Consider the following 16662-nt stretch of genomic DNA (forward strand, 5'->3'; position numbering starts at 1 on the left):
GCCAACTTTCAAAGCATAGGGAAGTTAACATCCTGACTCAGAAACCACAAACTGAGTATAATGTAAATATGTTAAACAACACAGACGTGTACCCACACTGCATTACCATACTTCAATGTATCTGACTGATGATTCCCACCATTGGTTATACATGAATTGGTTGTACAATGGATCTGACTTCAAATCTGTCATGTTTCTAGTAATGAGTCAGAAGCCAGATACTAGCTTCTATAATTCCCACCAGTCATTCTGAACAGAAATGTGACCGGCTGTGGTTAGCTTCCTATGGGTGGACTGTGAGCAGATGACTGACCACCAAAATAGCTGTCATTGTTCAACAAACTGACTAATGAATGACAGAAGGGGGTGGGTGGTGGGGGTACGGCTGGGTTAGGGGGAGCAGAGGAGATGAGGTCACCCATTGTTTCATACTTCTGCCGGGGCATTCCCATGAGATGGCCATTTGCTGTGAAGGGCCCGGGAACTCCTTTGTTAGCTAGCCTGCTTTGAGCCCTGCAGATCTGGGATGCTGCCAAAGACCACCCAGCCCCCTCCCGAGAGAGAGAGAGACACACACACACACACACACACACACACACACACACACACACACACACACACACACACACACACACACACACACACACACACACACACACACACACACACACACACACACACACACACACACACACACACACACACCTTCCTTCCTCTCTTGAATACATGGATGTTGCTACTGTTTTCTTGACCTTGCCTAAGGACGCAGCTGTGTTCTGAGCTTGTCTATTTGTTTTGTTTGCTAAGGTACAGAATTATCTTATTGATGACTAATAAAATATGCTGTAACTTTGTTATTTATTTTCTCCACCACCTATTTAATAAACAGATTATATCACACACACACAGTCGCACGCACACACGCACGCACACACACACACACACACGCAGTCACGCACACACACACGTCTTTAAGCACTTAGTACCTGCTCCACTCTGACAACACACGGCTGTCCAGCATACCCCAGTTCAATTTAGTTATAAGACAAGTGCAACCAAAACGCTGCATGCACTATAATATCATGACCACACAATTTATTTTAAATTAAACTGTACCAAGGCAGTACCAAACTGTACCAACTTTATTTAATGGAAATTGAATAAGAAGATCTAAAATTACAGACCAGACCCTACACACATTATCAAAATAAACATGGCTTTCAAATGCACCTTTATTTTTTATGTGTTAAACATGGACACAAACATCAGTTGTACACTGAAAAGGATAAGGATACAGTATATTGTTGTCTTTATGGGAAACTGACATTCATGATTCCACAGGGTAACTTAACTCACATTTGTGACTGTGATTTGGTACAATCATTAGCCATCAATCAATGAGCTGAATCCTTTTCACGTATAGTGGTTAATTGGAGTAGTCAGCTGTGGGGTGGGGGTAGGGAACTGTGACGGATATTGTGTATTTGTTTGGTTAATTGTATGTAATGTGTTTTATTTTCGTTTTGTCATTATTTATTTATTTTTGTGTTCTGTATTTATTATTGTCAAAACATTCCGTGATAATATTTTATTTGTATTTGTGCTGCCATGGGGATGTGGGGGGGGGGGGGGGGGGAATATATGTAAATTGTTTTGAAAATACTTCTTTGTACTGTAAAAGAAATCAATAAACAAAAAAAAATGCCACCTCTGTTCTGTCATAATTCTGTTCCTGTGTGTGCCAATTTTCTTCCTTCCATACGTCCATTCCATAGCATGTGCAGAGTGCACAGGGTTATAACAATTTAACAAGAAACATACTGTACACAGCATGAATTGGTTAGTTAAATATGCCATTGTAAAGAAAATAAGAGTGATTGGTGCCTAGACAGTTTAGTCTGACAAAAATGGCACAGTATAGTGGTTACTGCATGCACAAATGAAGAACTTTGGTCTTAATGATAGTGATAGATTAGATACTTATAGCAGCAAACTGTATTTTACTCTCACAATAATGTCTAATAAATTAATGTCTTATGTTGAATTTGAAATGCTCTTAGATTCTTATTTGATGGCTTCTACCTATTCTTCCCCAGAGGACCAAGATTCACCTTCATCTTCAGAGTACCTAGAATGGGCTTTATCACCCTCTGCAACATCTCTACACAGATGCTTCACGTGTGCATGCCTCTGTTCTTCCTTGTCGCCCAGTGGTTTAGGTGCGTCTGTCTCCGTCCTACCGTTTCCATTGGCCACACTTGGGTTCTCCAAATTGCCCCATGCCAGGGTGTTACTAAGGTCTGGGTTATGATTGGTCTGCTCAGACGTGTGGTTGCTGAAATCATCTGGTTGATATGAGGCACTGGTCTCCAAATTAGAACCCCAGAAGTCATCTTTCATGCCACTGCTGACTAAATCGTGGACGCCCTCATCTCTGCCATTGGTTTTCAAATATTTGTCTGAGCCCTTCGCCGGGGAGATGTCTGTCTTTACTGGTATTCTCTGTGGAGAAGCCTCAGAGGACTCTTCATTCGGAGTCACTGTGCCCCGATAAATGCTGTCTGTGTTGTGGAAATAGCTCTGAGTTGTTTCATGCACACCATCGTACATGTAGCCATCGGCAAACTGGCCTCTGGTTTCTATTTCTTTGCTTGACCTCTCTAGGACTTCCCATTCAGCTGTTTGTGGAACTTCTGGGAATGCAAGACAGTCTGCCCTCTTTCCCACAGAATGTTCCAGGGAAACACTAGATACCTCAAAGGATACAGTCTCTTCTTGTATTGTGTTTCGGACAGCTGCATCCAACAAGTCTTCCTCATCTGATACCACATGGGTGGTGGAGACTGGCTGAGAATGTTGGCAAATGTTAGATGACTCATCCTCCATGCTATTGGATTTTTCTACAGTGTGGACCTGACTCTCAGGTCTGCTGTTGTGATCACTACAAACTGGCAGATTATCAGATTTATTCTCAGTGAACTGTTGTTCTGCAAAGTGCTTGCTATATGTAGCAGTGGATAATTGTTCCAGCTCTTGTTCCACAAGTTTGTCCACTCTATCTAGTTCTTCATCGCAATCTACATTAGAAATGACTGTCGTTGCCACTGGTTCAGTGAGTTCTTCAGTTTCTTCATCAGAAAACTCCTTGTTGACTTGAACAACCATGTCAGCTTTCTCATAGTTTCCCAAGGTAGTGTATCCCAGATCATAATCCTCACCCAAGGGTTCTCCTTCTATATCTTCACACAGGTCCTCCATGGTTCCAAATGTTTTCGATTTGCTTTCATTCCATTTACCAATTCCTGTTTCTCCGACATTCCTGTCCTCCTCGCCCTCACTGGATTCACTTTCATCCACATGTGATGCTTGAGTGGTGTCAGTCTCATCACTCTTGTATCGAATCAGAGGTCGAGTGTCAGCAACTGTGTTATCCTGAGCGTAACTATCACTTTCCAGTTCCGTCTTCCATGACACTGAGACATTTTGAGAATCTTCTTCCTCATCATTGTCTTCTTCAGCTTGATCCACATAGGGTTTCTTTGTGTCATCCTGTTGCCCATAGTCATGTGATTCTGTATGCTTCAGTGTAAAGGTCATGTGGGAGGGCTCATACTGTATAACTGAAGCAACGTCTGCCTTCATCACTTGCTCATCATGCTCCAATTCTCTTGTTAAAGTATCTTCGCCTGGTTCTGCACGTTGGGTTTCACTCTGATCCAGTTTCCTGCTATCAACTTTCTTGAGATAAACTTTTCTTTCTATGACGCTGTTCCACGAATCCATTTCTTCTCCATCAGGGTACAACTTGTCGTCAACATTTGTTCTCACTATGGAATTGCCTTCTTGTTGGCTTACCATTCCTACCACTTCATTTGAGATGGAATCGGTCTCTGTTGACTGGTTAAAAACACCATCCTCAGGCTCACATTCAGAAGCTGGACTGGTTGTGCTGGAGTCAAATGCGGGTTCTATCAATGCTTTAGTTTCAGACTCTGAGGTTTCATCTTGAATTTCTTCATTTTTCGCAAATTTCTCGACCCATGTATGTCGTTCATACACTCCTTTTTTTCCTGAAGAGACTTCAAAAGGCACATCCTTAATATGTTCTTCAAAGAAACCTGAGGATACCTGCATCATTGGGGGAGAGCAAGGTGCGAGGTTTCCTGTGTTATATTGAAGATGCTCAGGTTCCTTGTTGAACAGTGGTTCACTGCTGAGGCTGAACTCAACCTGGTAACCAGTGGCAATAGCTGTAATAGCTTCACCATGGGAAGTTGCAACCAGAGATTCAGCAACGGTTTCTTGTTCATCAGGCAGGGAGAGAGGTTCAGCATAGCTGACCTCCTCATGGATTTCATGAGGTCTGAAGCTTTCAACATTGCCACTCTGCAGTATTTTTGGGTAAGGTGTTGACATATCATTTTCTAACTTTGGAGTTTCTGCAGTTAGAGCATCAGTTGGACTCCTGGTTGTTTTCTGGGAAGCTGTAAGAGTTTCATTGAGAGTTGCAGGCTTTTGCGTCCAGATGGATGCTGTGGTTATCCCAGTTGGCTTGGACTGTCCATTTACACCACGAATAGATGAGTGGGGAAAGGACATGTGAGTGGTAGACATCTGGCCCCGATCATTTCTTTTAACCCTTCGGGGACTGGAAAGTGCATCTGTGAATGAAATGGAGAGAGCTCATGAATATACAATTCATGTAGCGGCTGTAATAGACATTGAGCTAGGGGACTACAGTTGCAGCAATATCAAAACAAATGAATGCAATTAATTATTTCAAGTAAAAAAAATTGCAATGCAAAGATTGCTCTTAACTGTGGCTTCAAATGTTTCTCCAGTGATCTTAGCATGACAAAGATACTGCAAACCATCTCCCCAAGGCATTATTAGAATACATGTATAGGCTAGACACTAATGGGGAGATATTGATCATCACTTCCTTTCCCTATGGTCTAAGATACCGGAAAGCACAGCCATATGGCTCGATAACCTTTGGGGACCCTCTTAGGTGGCTTGAATTACCAAATTGTCCAAAGTGCTTGGCTCAGCTCCTTTGGCAAAGGCCACCCCTCCCCACGTCAAATGGGATTATGAACAGTAGGCTATATACCAAGACATACTCTACCTCAAGGAGGTTCTATAGTCAGGACCAAAATGATACAGTTAATGACGGTTGATGGCAAATGAAGAGAACAGTAGTGCCGTGTTATAATCTGATCGCCCATGGCTGTGTACTTGTACGTGAGATCACAGTGTACTTGATATGTATTGTGTACTGCCTGAACTGTAGCATAGTTTATAGTTAGGCTACGAGAGACATCTCAGACAGCAAGGTCAGCTTTGCTGCAGTTAGCGGGTATTATGTCTGATATCTTGTGGTCACGTCAGTTGGGATCCAGCTCTATATCTTCCTGTTGTGTAATAAACTTTGTGAACCTTTAGCGTGATACTGTCTCGTGTCGCATTATTGTTCTCCCGGGCCCGCCGCCGCTGTCGCCGTACCAAAGGTATACTTCAACCGGATTGTCACACACCACCCAGCCTGCACACACTACCTGTCTGTCAAACCAGACGAGGGTCCAGTACTTAGAGTTTACAACAGTGGGGATGTGATATATTGCATTAGCTATGACATACTGCATTAATACTCCATTATGCCCTGCTTCGGTTGTATGTTGTATGCTTTAATTACCAGGAATGTAGAGGTGTCTCATCTGGCTTACAGAAGAGATGTCTCCCCTGAGGCTTTCATTGTCCAATAAAGCTCTGTAGAGAGAGATGGCAAGAGATACAGGTCATTTTCATATCCGGTGTACAAAGTTTTATATTATTCATTTATTATTACATTGTTGTCAGGCATGTATCTCAGAAATCTCCATATACATTTTTTGTAATGAATGCCCTACATTGTCATACAAGAGTGTCAAGCAAAATGTGCTGATCACAACGTGTGCTTGTAGATCTGCCCTTTTTGCTATTTGCAAATGAAAGTCTGGCCCAATACAGCCTAACAGCATGCCGTGGGTTTTGAGTCCCGATCCCGACGACCTTTGCTGCGTGTCACGTGTCTTTCTCTACACCATTTCCTGTCTATCTACTCCTTGTTGCATACTGTCAATAAAGGCAGAACAAGTCAAACGGATATATGAAATATACTGTAAGTCTGTGGGTTTTATCATTATTATTGAACCAATGAAAAGTATAAGAGCTTGTGACAAAATAATAACAGTTTTGACCCAACAATATGCTGAGAGGAGAGTAAGATAATTGTTGCACTCTAGAGCGAGAGTAGGCTAGAAGCTCTAGTTATGGAAGGGGAAAGGCATCTATTCTACTGCAACTAAATTCAAGCTGGTCAACTACTTAAGATAATTTTGCTACTACTCTTTTTTTTAATAAAGTGATCCATCCGTTATATAGTTAACATGGTGTCTCTTTTTTTTTAAGTCATCAGTGTTCTGAGTTGTTGTCATTTTATTTTATGTCTGTACTTCATTTAATAAAAACAACATTTTAATTAACTTTTATTAAAATGTTGAGCAACAATATACAGATTCATATACACAATAACCTGAGGTGGAGGGATGTCATTGAGGTTTGTCCTCTGGTTTTCAGCTTACTGCCTAGTCCTGTTACTCTAGACTCCCATAGCTCATGTGACTGGTGTCTTCTTGTGGTTGGGTGGGGGTCGGTGCTGAGGATTGGGTGGAATGATGGGAGAAACGAGATGCAGCCATGCAGCTATAGCTCTATATAAAGTTACTTGGCTCGCTAAAGTGAGGCTGGTCTTTGCAGTGAAATTGTCCCTTTTCTTTTAGTCCAGATAGCAGTATAGATTCCTCTCGGACAACAAACCGTGGATAACTTCATTTTATTGGTCCATGAGCCAATATATATGGGGGAGAGAAAGAGAGGGAGAGAAGGTAGTGGAGGGGGGGGTGAGAGAGAGAGAGAGAGAGAGAGAGGGGAGCCGAGAGAGAGAGGGGGGAGAGAGAGAAGGGGAGAGAGAGGTAGTGGAGCGGGGGTGAGAGAGAGAGAGGGGAGCCGAGAGAGAGAGGGGGGAGAGAGAGAAGGGGAAAGAGTGAGGGACCTGACTCCTGACAGCGAGGGGGGTATAGGGATTGGGTATGTCATATCCCCCAACGGGTATGGACGTGTTATTATGTAAGTGATAAGATGTCCCTATACTATGACTATAAATAGGCCTATCTCTTTATTATAATTATAGCGTGGTTGCCCAAAGGGCAACTATTGACTATAGTTATTGTCACACTATTATTTTCCTTTTTCCGTAGTAACCTAACTTTTGTTGATTTACGTAAACCAATCTATGTTTTATAATCGTTTATAAAGACATGAATTATCTTGCAGGGGCAGAAGACCAAACTATTCAAGCGTTATAGACATTTTTAGTATGTAAGTGACTGCGGCAACCACACTTTACAATTTTTCAAAATTGCAACTTTTCTAGTTATTATTATTATTATTATTATTATCAGTTGTAATTCCTATAGATTATATGTTATTAATTATACAAGCTTGATCAGCATGTTCAGATTTGGGTATAAGCAGCATTGGCTGGTTTATTGCCTGCAGGGTGAATAACTGAATATCCCTCTCTCTCTCCATCTTTCTTTCCTTCTCCCTCCCTCCCTCCACCTCACTCTCATATTTCAAATGGGTATATCTGCAGCCAATCAATGATCAATCAGTCAAATCTAGCCATCACATAATAGGTTAGCCATTATGTCAATCTAGATTTGGAGGGTTAGGTTTAGGCTGAGATGGTGATGCAAGGTGTTATGTCACTGTAGCATACTGCAGTGGTTCTCAAAGTGAGGTCCGGGGACCCCCAGGGGTCCTTGAGGGAGTTCCAGGGGGTCCCCAGCTAAATGATAGTTTGGAACCAAATGGACTCTTATGGTTCTGTAACTCTGAGAGTGTACTAACGGGTCCATTTAGTTCCATTTTTACACTCCCAGAGTTAAATTGACATTGATTTTACAATATAAATTGGGTTCTCAGAGATAGAAATGCCATTAAATGGGGGTCCGTAGCCTAATGCATGTCAAACTGGGGGTCCTTGAAATTAAACGGGTTGAGAAACACTGCTAGAGCCATAAAAACCTTCTCTCATGGCATATTGTTTCAAATGGGGGTCCGCGGGCTAATTAGTGTCAATTTGGGGGTCCTTGACATGAAAATGTTTGGGAAGGACTGGCCTACTGTACCTGTATGTGGCTACCTCCAGATCCAGGGACATCTTCAGCTGTAGTAACCCTCGACTGTCCACAAGGAGGCCATCAATGTGTTGGCTCAGCTCTTCATTTTCTGCCTCCAAGCTCTCCAGGTGGTCCTGCCAAACAGGAAGAGGAAGTGATGAAAATGTTCCACAAACATTCTGACTGCACATGTCATGTACAGTGTGGAAAAATACAGTTTGGTTATATGTTTACAACCTATTATTGTAGTTAGTAGAGGCTTAAGAATGCTACGTATATGCATCTACAGTATAATTAGAAAGAACCTGCTTTATATACAATGTTGTCACATTGAATACTGTACATCAGTAGTTCTCAAAGTGGGGGACATCAGGCAGGCAAACTCAGTATCCTGTTTTAAATCTCTTCTAAATAAATCTCTATCGCACAGCCTTTGTATAAACTATTGTACTGTTTATGGAATTTGTTGATCTTATTATATTTTAATGTTGTTGTTGTTAATGTTTTGTTATTGTGAAGCACTTTGTAAACTTGGTTTTGAAAAGGTGCTATAAAAATAAAGTTATATTATTATTATACCAACTATAGCATCTAATGTTGGCCACTGAGCAGCTCCACTGAAACAACTATATTCACTGTTGTTACAAAGTTCAACTTAAAGTCTCAAAGGATAGTAGCACCTGAAAACTGACTAGACCAGAGAAGAATAAAATAAATAAATACAATTACAGTTTAGGCATTTAGCTAATGCTCTTATCCAAAGCAACTTATATATATAGTAAATGGCATGAAGCCTAGTCAACAAACGACAGTAATTCTAATGAAACAACATCCTAAATACATCTAAATATACCATTCATAGCATCTGTGGTCAAGCAAACAGTGTATGTCTATGTAAATAACATAACATGTTAATTACACATAACAACTAACCCTGAACAAGTGGAATGACCAGCATAAAAGAAGACTATACCACAATATCACAATGAGTCATTAAAACCATGGAGGCACAAGCCCAACAAAACAGCTACAGGTGCTGTATACTGTAGGTCACAAGTGCTCCATCATTCTGCAACATTCAACAGTGAAGCATCATGTGGAGTACAGTATTGGTGGCAATTCATATCTTTCAAAAATCACGGGAAAACAGCTAAAAAAAAATTATGTTTATCGAGTGCCCAGGTCACGCATACTAGTGTGGCAGTGGCTATTTTGATCTATTTGAGTATCATGTCATGTTCATGACATCCAGTATTGTGACTGATTCAGGCACAGACTGGCACAGAAAATTGGCCCTGGCATTTGTGGTCTTCACCGGCCCAAAGATAGCTCAAAGACGCTACCATGTCATTTTTATTACTTTTTCATTTTGTTTTGGCTCAGCCCCGGCCCCATGAATGCCCAGCCCTTCTGACATTTGTCAGAATTGCCAGACTGTCCAATCCTGGCCTGGACTGATTTCTTATGTTGTGTGCAACATACAATTGGTTTTAACTACTACGTGAATTGGACATGTTACAGAATAAAATACATGATGTTAATAATTCAAATAAACTACAACACATTAATAAAATAATAAAAAGGCTCAACATCAATTAATCGAAACTATTAATGTTAAAGCATGGAGCAAATTTCATTTATTGTTTTAAGGGAACTGCACTGTCAAGGTGATTTAATGTCACATTAAATGTCACAACATTACAGGCAGTGAAAGTCTTGTAGTCTGAGTATATAGTAGCCTACTGTTCCTCAACTGTGTGGAGTACAAAAATACAAAAATCACATGATATGGAACCACTTACCTGGAGTTGTTGGCGTTCCTGGCTGTGTCTGTCGCTCTGGTGGATTACACTCTTCTCCAGGTACTGTCTGATATCCTGGGCTGAAGCTAGCTCCTTCTGAAGGCTTTGGAGCCTCAGCTGGCTCTCACTCTTCTCCTGGTCAACTTTGATCAAGCGGTGCCGGGCTTGGCCGAGAGACTCCTCCAGCTGTCCCAGTTGGATCTCATAGGCCTCTGTTGCCTCCTGCCAGGCGCTTGCGGCCCTTTGGGAGAACTCTTGTCCCAACTGGAGGAGGCTGGGCACCTGGTTGCTCATCACAGCAGATGGGGGTGCCATGATGGGTCGAGAGTGTATCAGTGTGGCCTCGAAGTGGGCTACCTCCTCTTGATGGGCTTGAATCTGCAGCTCAATTTCCTGCTCCAGCTGGCGGACCTTCTCTCTCAGCCATATCTGTGCTCTCTGCTCCACCTCCGTCTCCTTTCTGCTTGCATCCACCTTCTTCTTGGATTCTGTCTGGGCCTCAGCCACTCTTTGCCTCTGTGCAGCCAGAGCTTCAAGTTCCTCCACCAGGCTCCCCACCTCCAGATCTGCTCTGTCCCTCTCCTGCCAGAGCGCCTGCACCTCCTGTCTCGCCAGCCTCAGCTCCTTCTCCAAGCCTTTCCTGTGCGTTGAGACCCCCTGGTTGCTCTGTCTGCGGGCGTGGATCTCCTGGCGCAGCAAATCATTCTCCTCCTCCAGCTGTTGGACGCGGCCCAAATAGGACTCCAAGCGTTGGTTGAGGTTCAGCATCAGGTGCTTCTCCTCACCCAGGTGGCTGTGGCGGTGCCGATGATGTCTGCCGATGACCTCCATGTCAACAGGATTGGCAGAGAAATAGAGAGATATTTGGCAAGAGGCCTAACTCTGATGTATACTGACTGTGATTGGGGAGCCTGTGTGGTCGCTCTCAAAGCTTGAGCCCAGTGGGTGTCTGTACACTGTGTGTGTGTGTGTGTGTGTGTGTGTGTGTGTGTGTGTGTGTGTGTGTGTGTGTGTGTGTGTGTGTGTGTGTGTGTGTGTGTGTGTGTATGTGCGTGCGTGCGTGCGTGCGTGCGTGCGTGCATATGAGTATGTGAGTGAGTGAGTGCGACTCCTGTGAGGCTCTGTGCCTCCTGTAGTGTGACCGCCAGCAAACGCCTCCCCTTTCATATGGGACTTAATGAAGTGGGTGGAGAGACAGGGAGAGGAGGAGGGACGGAGAAGGATTGTCAGGAGGGGGGGAGGGAGACAGAGAGGGGGAGACAGACAGAGAGAGAGAGAGAGAGAGAGAGAGAGAGAGAGAGAGAGAGAGAGAGAGAGAGAGAGAGAGAGAGAGAGAGAGAGAGAGAGAGAGAGAGAGAGAGGTGGGGATGTGATGAGGGAAAAGGTGATGTAATTTTCCAGGTTAACTCTAACTATGCTGGAAAATGTGTAATTTTACTCTGTAATAATGCAGTGTAGGCTAATTCATCGGTCACAGTTTCATAATTTCCGAACAAGGGACAAAACATCGGGAAAGAAATAGGAAACTGTGGCCACTCCAAAATATACAATGATAATTAAAGTAGGGTCAGACATTATAAAGAAAGAGGGTTCCAAATTGCCCTCACTGTCTCCCTCTGTTGGTGTTGTTAAAGCATTACAGCAGCCTGCTCTTCATGTACATATATACAAATAATTCACATAAGCAATCAGTTGCAGGTACGACTAGGAGCATGTTGGAGTGTGGTAAAGCAACTTAAGCATAATACATTCATAATTCATAACATTCATTGATGTTAATCACAATAAAAAGTGTAGCCTAAACTAGGCTATATTCCAGCTTTGCATAAATATCTTATATTGTTGGCATCTTGTTTGTTGCTCAATAGCATGTGACAGCAGTCTTTGTTTCAATGTTCTTTTTTCTGCAGTTCACCAGAAACAAGAAACCAACTGCTTACAGCACCATGTCAACAGTCTTATACTGTACATGCACTAGTAGGAATGAGTGAATTGATTGATTGATTGAAATATTTATTAACAGAACAGGAATTCATCATAAGGGAAGCAAAAAGGGAAAAGGGGGGAATGATTCACCACGATTTAATTTGGTGGGGAAAGGTCAGTCAAGGTCAATTATTGATTAACATATTGATTGATGCATTGTCCAGTTTAATAAAATAAATAAATAAATGAAAACACAGCTCATCATACTGTATGTTTGGTCCCCCATGCAGCTTCCACTAACATCAGAGCCCAGAGCCTAGTTTGTGTACCACTGTATCCAGTGGTAATACAGTGGTAATTGGACTTTGAGAAATAAATCCACTTGGGATGTGATATCCAGTTTTTTTCAACTGAAAAGTATTTCCAAAATCTTATTGAAAAGTTCGTTGATATGTGCATGTGTCTGACAAAAGTGTTTTTGTTTTAAAATATTAATAATGCTAATTGATAAATGTCTATGTTTGTTTGATTGAGAATTTTACCGTATTCACAAAAATGCAAACTGTACATGAAATATACACGTATATTTGTGCATACAGTATCTGTCAAAAGGACAAAGCACCGCAAAAAAGTATCTTAAAAAAAAAAAAAGGACAAAGCACAAAAAAGCATGAGAACTTATTTACATTGTGGTCGTTTGATTGCAAATGTGTGTGTACACTGTGTTGGGGAGAAGTTCACCATAGGACAGGTCATTTACCATTGTCTGGATTTTATCACCGAAAATACAAATACTGTGGTAATGATTATAAAATCTAACAGAATCATATTGAAAGTGATTAATGTGTGAGAATATGAGCAACGCACTGGATTAAAAACATATCAGTATACTACGGTATACCACAATTTTGCTAATAGCATTTAAACAACTGCCTAACGGTTAGGCAGTTGTTTAAATGCGATTAGCAAAATTGTGGTAGGCCCTAACCCTAAAGCCTGAAAGCAATGGCTAAACATTCAAAGCTTTCATTTCACAGATCCATCGCTTCTGTGTAGTACAGTTGACAGCAAAGGTGGATTTGGTCGTTTCGACAGATACTGCACAGAGACCATCACCTGGTGGTATTATTGTCCCGTACCTGAGAGAAAAAATGAATGATTGATTCAATGATTATAGAAATAACTAGAACTGCACTCTGTCGAGTGCATACTGCATACTTGCTTGTTGCACACTAGTAGGCCATAAATGGCCAACTAGTCCCTTTCGACCGCTGTAAACTGTCAAATCTCAGTATCTCTGTGAAGGATACTGTCCCGCCATTTGATGTTTATGCAAGAAAACAGCAAATCTGTGCCTGGTTTGCTGGGACCAAATGACCACAAATGACCATATTTCTTACGTCATCATTAAGAGCTAGTCATACACATACACACCACGTACTCTGGTCCCAGCAGATCAGGCACAATTTACTATTTTATTTTTACTGATTATGTATATAGTATACGTATGACTAGCTCTAAATGATGACGTAAGAAATATATATAGTATATAGGCATATACTATATACGTATACATATATACTCTATACTCTATACTGTATAAAGTGTGTAGTTGTAAGTTGATTAGCGGTATACTGTGGTTACTTTGCGCCAAAAACCGTGACAGCTGTTCCGCCATTTGATGTTTATGTATGTATATGTTTATGTATGTATGACTAGCTCTAAATGATGACGTAAGAGATATGATCATTTGTGGTAATTTGGTCCCAGCAAAACAGGCACAGATTTGATGTTTTTCTGCATAAACATCGAATGGCGGAACAGCTGTCACGACGGAGGAGACCGGGCGAAAACATTACTTGCACGCTCTGCTTGGGCAAGTAATAAATAAATATCTAATGTTAGACTTCATGATTATTTGTATTTTTGAATGTATGTTTACTTTTCAGTCAGGTTCCGTCCATCAACCCAGCGCCATCTTCCAGTTTCAGATGTCAAGCCAATCCAGTAGCCATTATCTTCAGCTCTGCTACCCCAACTATAGCCATAGATTAATGACTGAATACCACCGCATGAAGAAATATAAACAGTTATGTTTTTGTACAATACTGAAACCGTAACAAATCTTAATCTATCTTTAATGAGTTTTGCCAACAGTGCTCTTCCATTCTGCTACAGACGAGCTTACATTAATGACTGTACCTGCAGTTACGCTACCTTTTCCTCTACTGTCTATAAGTCACATCTGAGTTCTTTCCTCTGCAGTCATCTCTAACTTCTTGCCAGGATGTATACGATTATCAGGTTTTTCATCCACAATTGCATATAGCAGCTGCACAAATGCAGCGTTTCCAACCATCCTGACAAGTTTGACATATTGTACACTGATGTACGTCTGATACAGTTACGTCTTAAATAAATAACGGTAGTGGCTCGCACACACCAAGACTGCAGTTCAAAACATTTATTTCATTTTTGAACAGGGGCAAACGTTTCGCTTTCCAGCCTTCATCAGTGTGGGCTCACATACATCTTCACATACAGTACGCACTCATTTATCAATTAGTTACGCTATACCTGTTCATCTGGACTGTCTATAACAGTCAAATCTGCGTGCCGTTTCCTGCAGTTGTCTCGAGCTTCTTGCCAGGATTTTTGATCAACAGGTTCAGCATCCACAATCAGATAGCATCTGGACCAATGGTAGATCCAACCTTTCCGACAAGGGTGGCATGCTCTGCCTGGTCAGAAAACGACAAACCAAACAAAGTACATCTTAGTTTAATTTAATTATTATACGATTGTATCCATCTCGTTCCCATATATATTATATTTACGTTTGTTTCATGCTTACTGTTGTTGGGAGAGCAATAAGCATTGAGACTCCCCAGGTCTGTCTTCAGCTGTAGATTTTCTGTGGTGAGGTTGTCAACCAGGCTTGTCAGGTTGTGATCTTTAAACAAAAAGGCATATTATGAATTCTTAACAACTCAATCAGAGCTGTTTGGTTTTACACTCAAATGTGTTTCAATGTCATATTATTTTATGTTAATGACAAAACTGTAATCAATAGCTATTGTACAATGCAGTTTCAATTCAAAGTTTAGCAAAATACCACCACATGAACCCTATTATGGTAAAAACATATGGCATAAGCACTTCCTGGAGATGCCTTGTGGGTGGTGTGTAGTTTTCTATTTTTAATAAAAAATAGGCCCAGGCCGTAGCGTAACGGTCTGGGCACCGGACTGGTGATCCAGTCGCGGTGTGCCGCGGGTTCGACTCCCGGACCCGACACGGCCTTTACCGCATGTCATCCCCCCATCTCTCTCCCGTTTCCTGTCAGCCTACTTTCTATCCCTTAAAAAATCAATAAAGGCGTAAGCCGCAAAAAAAAAAAATCTAAAAAAAAAAAAAAAAAGTGTTCTTACAGTCAGATGAGGATATTGTCTTACAGGCAAACATCCGTAGGGAAATGTTGAGTCACTTGAAGGATGCACAGTAAGCCAAAGCTGATGGCAACCACTCTGTAGACTTTTGACTCTATACACACGCACACACACGCACACGCACACACACAATGAGGAAATGGACATTGTGTGAGAATACAAGAAAACTGTAACACTTTAGTTTTAAACGTAAGAGAACCGATCAAGCAGAAGATCCATTTAGCTGACAACACTGATGTTTCCATATGATCATTTAATAGTCTGTCAGAGATTACAAATTTGAAAAGAAATCTCATGCACAGTGTTAATCAATGTCCAAGTATGAATGTACGTATTTATAAATATTTGATAATGTGTGAGAAAATGTTGCAAACTTTGTGTCTAACGCTCTGTATTCTTACCTTTCCCATGGTTCTTTTTCACCTTCACCCCTCTCTTAACTTCTACAAGTCCTGAATTGACTGTCATCTCCATCCCATGACAATGCAGTAGAATGAGTAGATCCAAATGTTAAGCATACGTGGCTCTCTTTTCAACAGGGACATTGGCAATGACAATGTATGCGACATGTGTGTGTGTGTGTGTGTGTGTGTGTGTGTGTGTGTGTGTGTGTGTGTGTGTGTGTGTGTGTGTGTGTGTGTGTGTGTGTGTGTGTGTGTGTGTGTGTGTGTGTGTGTGTGTGTGTGAGACAGAGAGAGAGAGTTTTGTTTTCACCCACAAAAAAAAGAGAAGCAGCAGTTCCTCTTTTATTTCTACAGACATCTCAAAACAAACAGGCGACTTGGCCTTACATCTAGAACTAATTTAACCCCTGCCCATTTTAGGGTGGGATGGCTCTAGCCTGACTAATAAGCCAGACCGAATCAGCCGTTGACAAAAACAATTGTCTAGTGTTGTGTGATATTAGTCTGGCTTATTAGCCAGGCTAAGCTAAAACAGCTTCAGAAGCAAAAAAAAGGTTATATCAGAGTGGTGATTTAGACTCAAACCATTAGACATAAGTTTGAGGGAAATAAGACAAATAATATATATATTATATATTATATTAAAAACAATACAAGTATACTCGTATACTACTCGTCCTATTAAATAAATATGCATGGTGTTCTCTCGCCTTAAGGAAGTAAAATTAGTCCACAGTTTAGCTCCCTTTACGTTGCAATGTTTGAAAACAATTTTGTGACAAACTCAGACAACCGCTTTCAAGAACACATGAAGTTGTGTAAACGGTACGTGGATGATGTTTATTTAATCTGGCGG

The 16662-nt window shown here is 41.4% G+C and overlaps 1 protein-coding gene and 1 long non-coding RNA gene across 3 annotated transcripts; both read right to left on the reverse strand.

Moving 5' to 3' along the window:
- Positions 1-1216: 1216 nt before the first annotated feature.
- Positions 1217-11070, reverse strand: nes (nestin). Of its 2 annotated transcripts, XM_083761040.1 has the most exons (5): positions 10028-11070; positions 8235-8359; positions 5696-5769; positions 4297-4661; positions 1217-4230 (listed from the first exon to the last, which is right to left on the reverse strand). In XM_083761040.1, the coding sequence occupies exons 1-5, from the start codon at positions 10856-10858 to the stop codon at positions 2083-2085; spliced, it is 3543 nt and encodes a 1180-aa protein (XP_083617166.1). In that variant the 5' UTR covers positions 10859-11070; the 3' UTR covers positions 1217-2082. The 2 variants fall into 2 exon arrangements, with proteins under 2 accessions (XP_083617166.1, XP_083617165.1); XM_083761039.1 differs by having other exon boundaries at positions 1217-4661.
- Positions 11071-12651: 1581 nt separating this feature from the next.
- Positions 12652-15994, reverse strand: LOC310856498. The gene is made up of 6 exons (XR_014569094.1): positions 15804-15994; positions 15409-15496; positions 14808-14906; positions 14531-14694; positions 13896-14011; positions 12652-13092 (listed from the first exon to the last, which is right to left on the reverse strand). It is a non-coding gene; the product is annotated as an uncharacterized lncRNA (long non-coding RNA).
- Positions 15995-16662: the final 668 nt, after the last annotated feature.

This window comes from Protomyctophum parallelum (assembly GCF_964188405.1).
Source record: "Protomyctophum parallelum genome assembly, chromosome: 3".
In the NCBI taxonomy this organism is placed as follows: domain Eukaryota; kingdom Metazoa; phylum Chordata; class Actinopteri; order Myctophiformes; family Myctophidae; genus Protomyctophum; species Protomyctophum parallelum.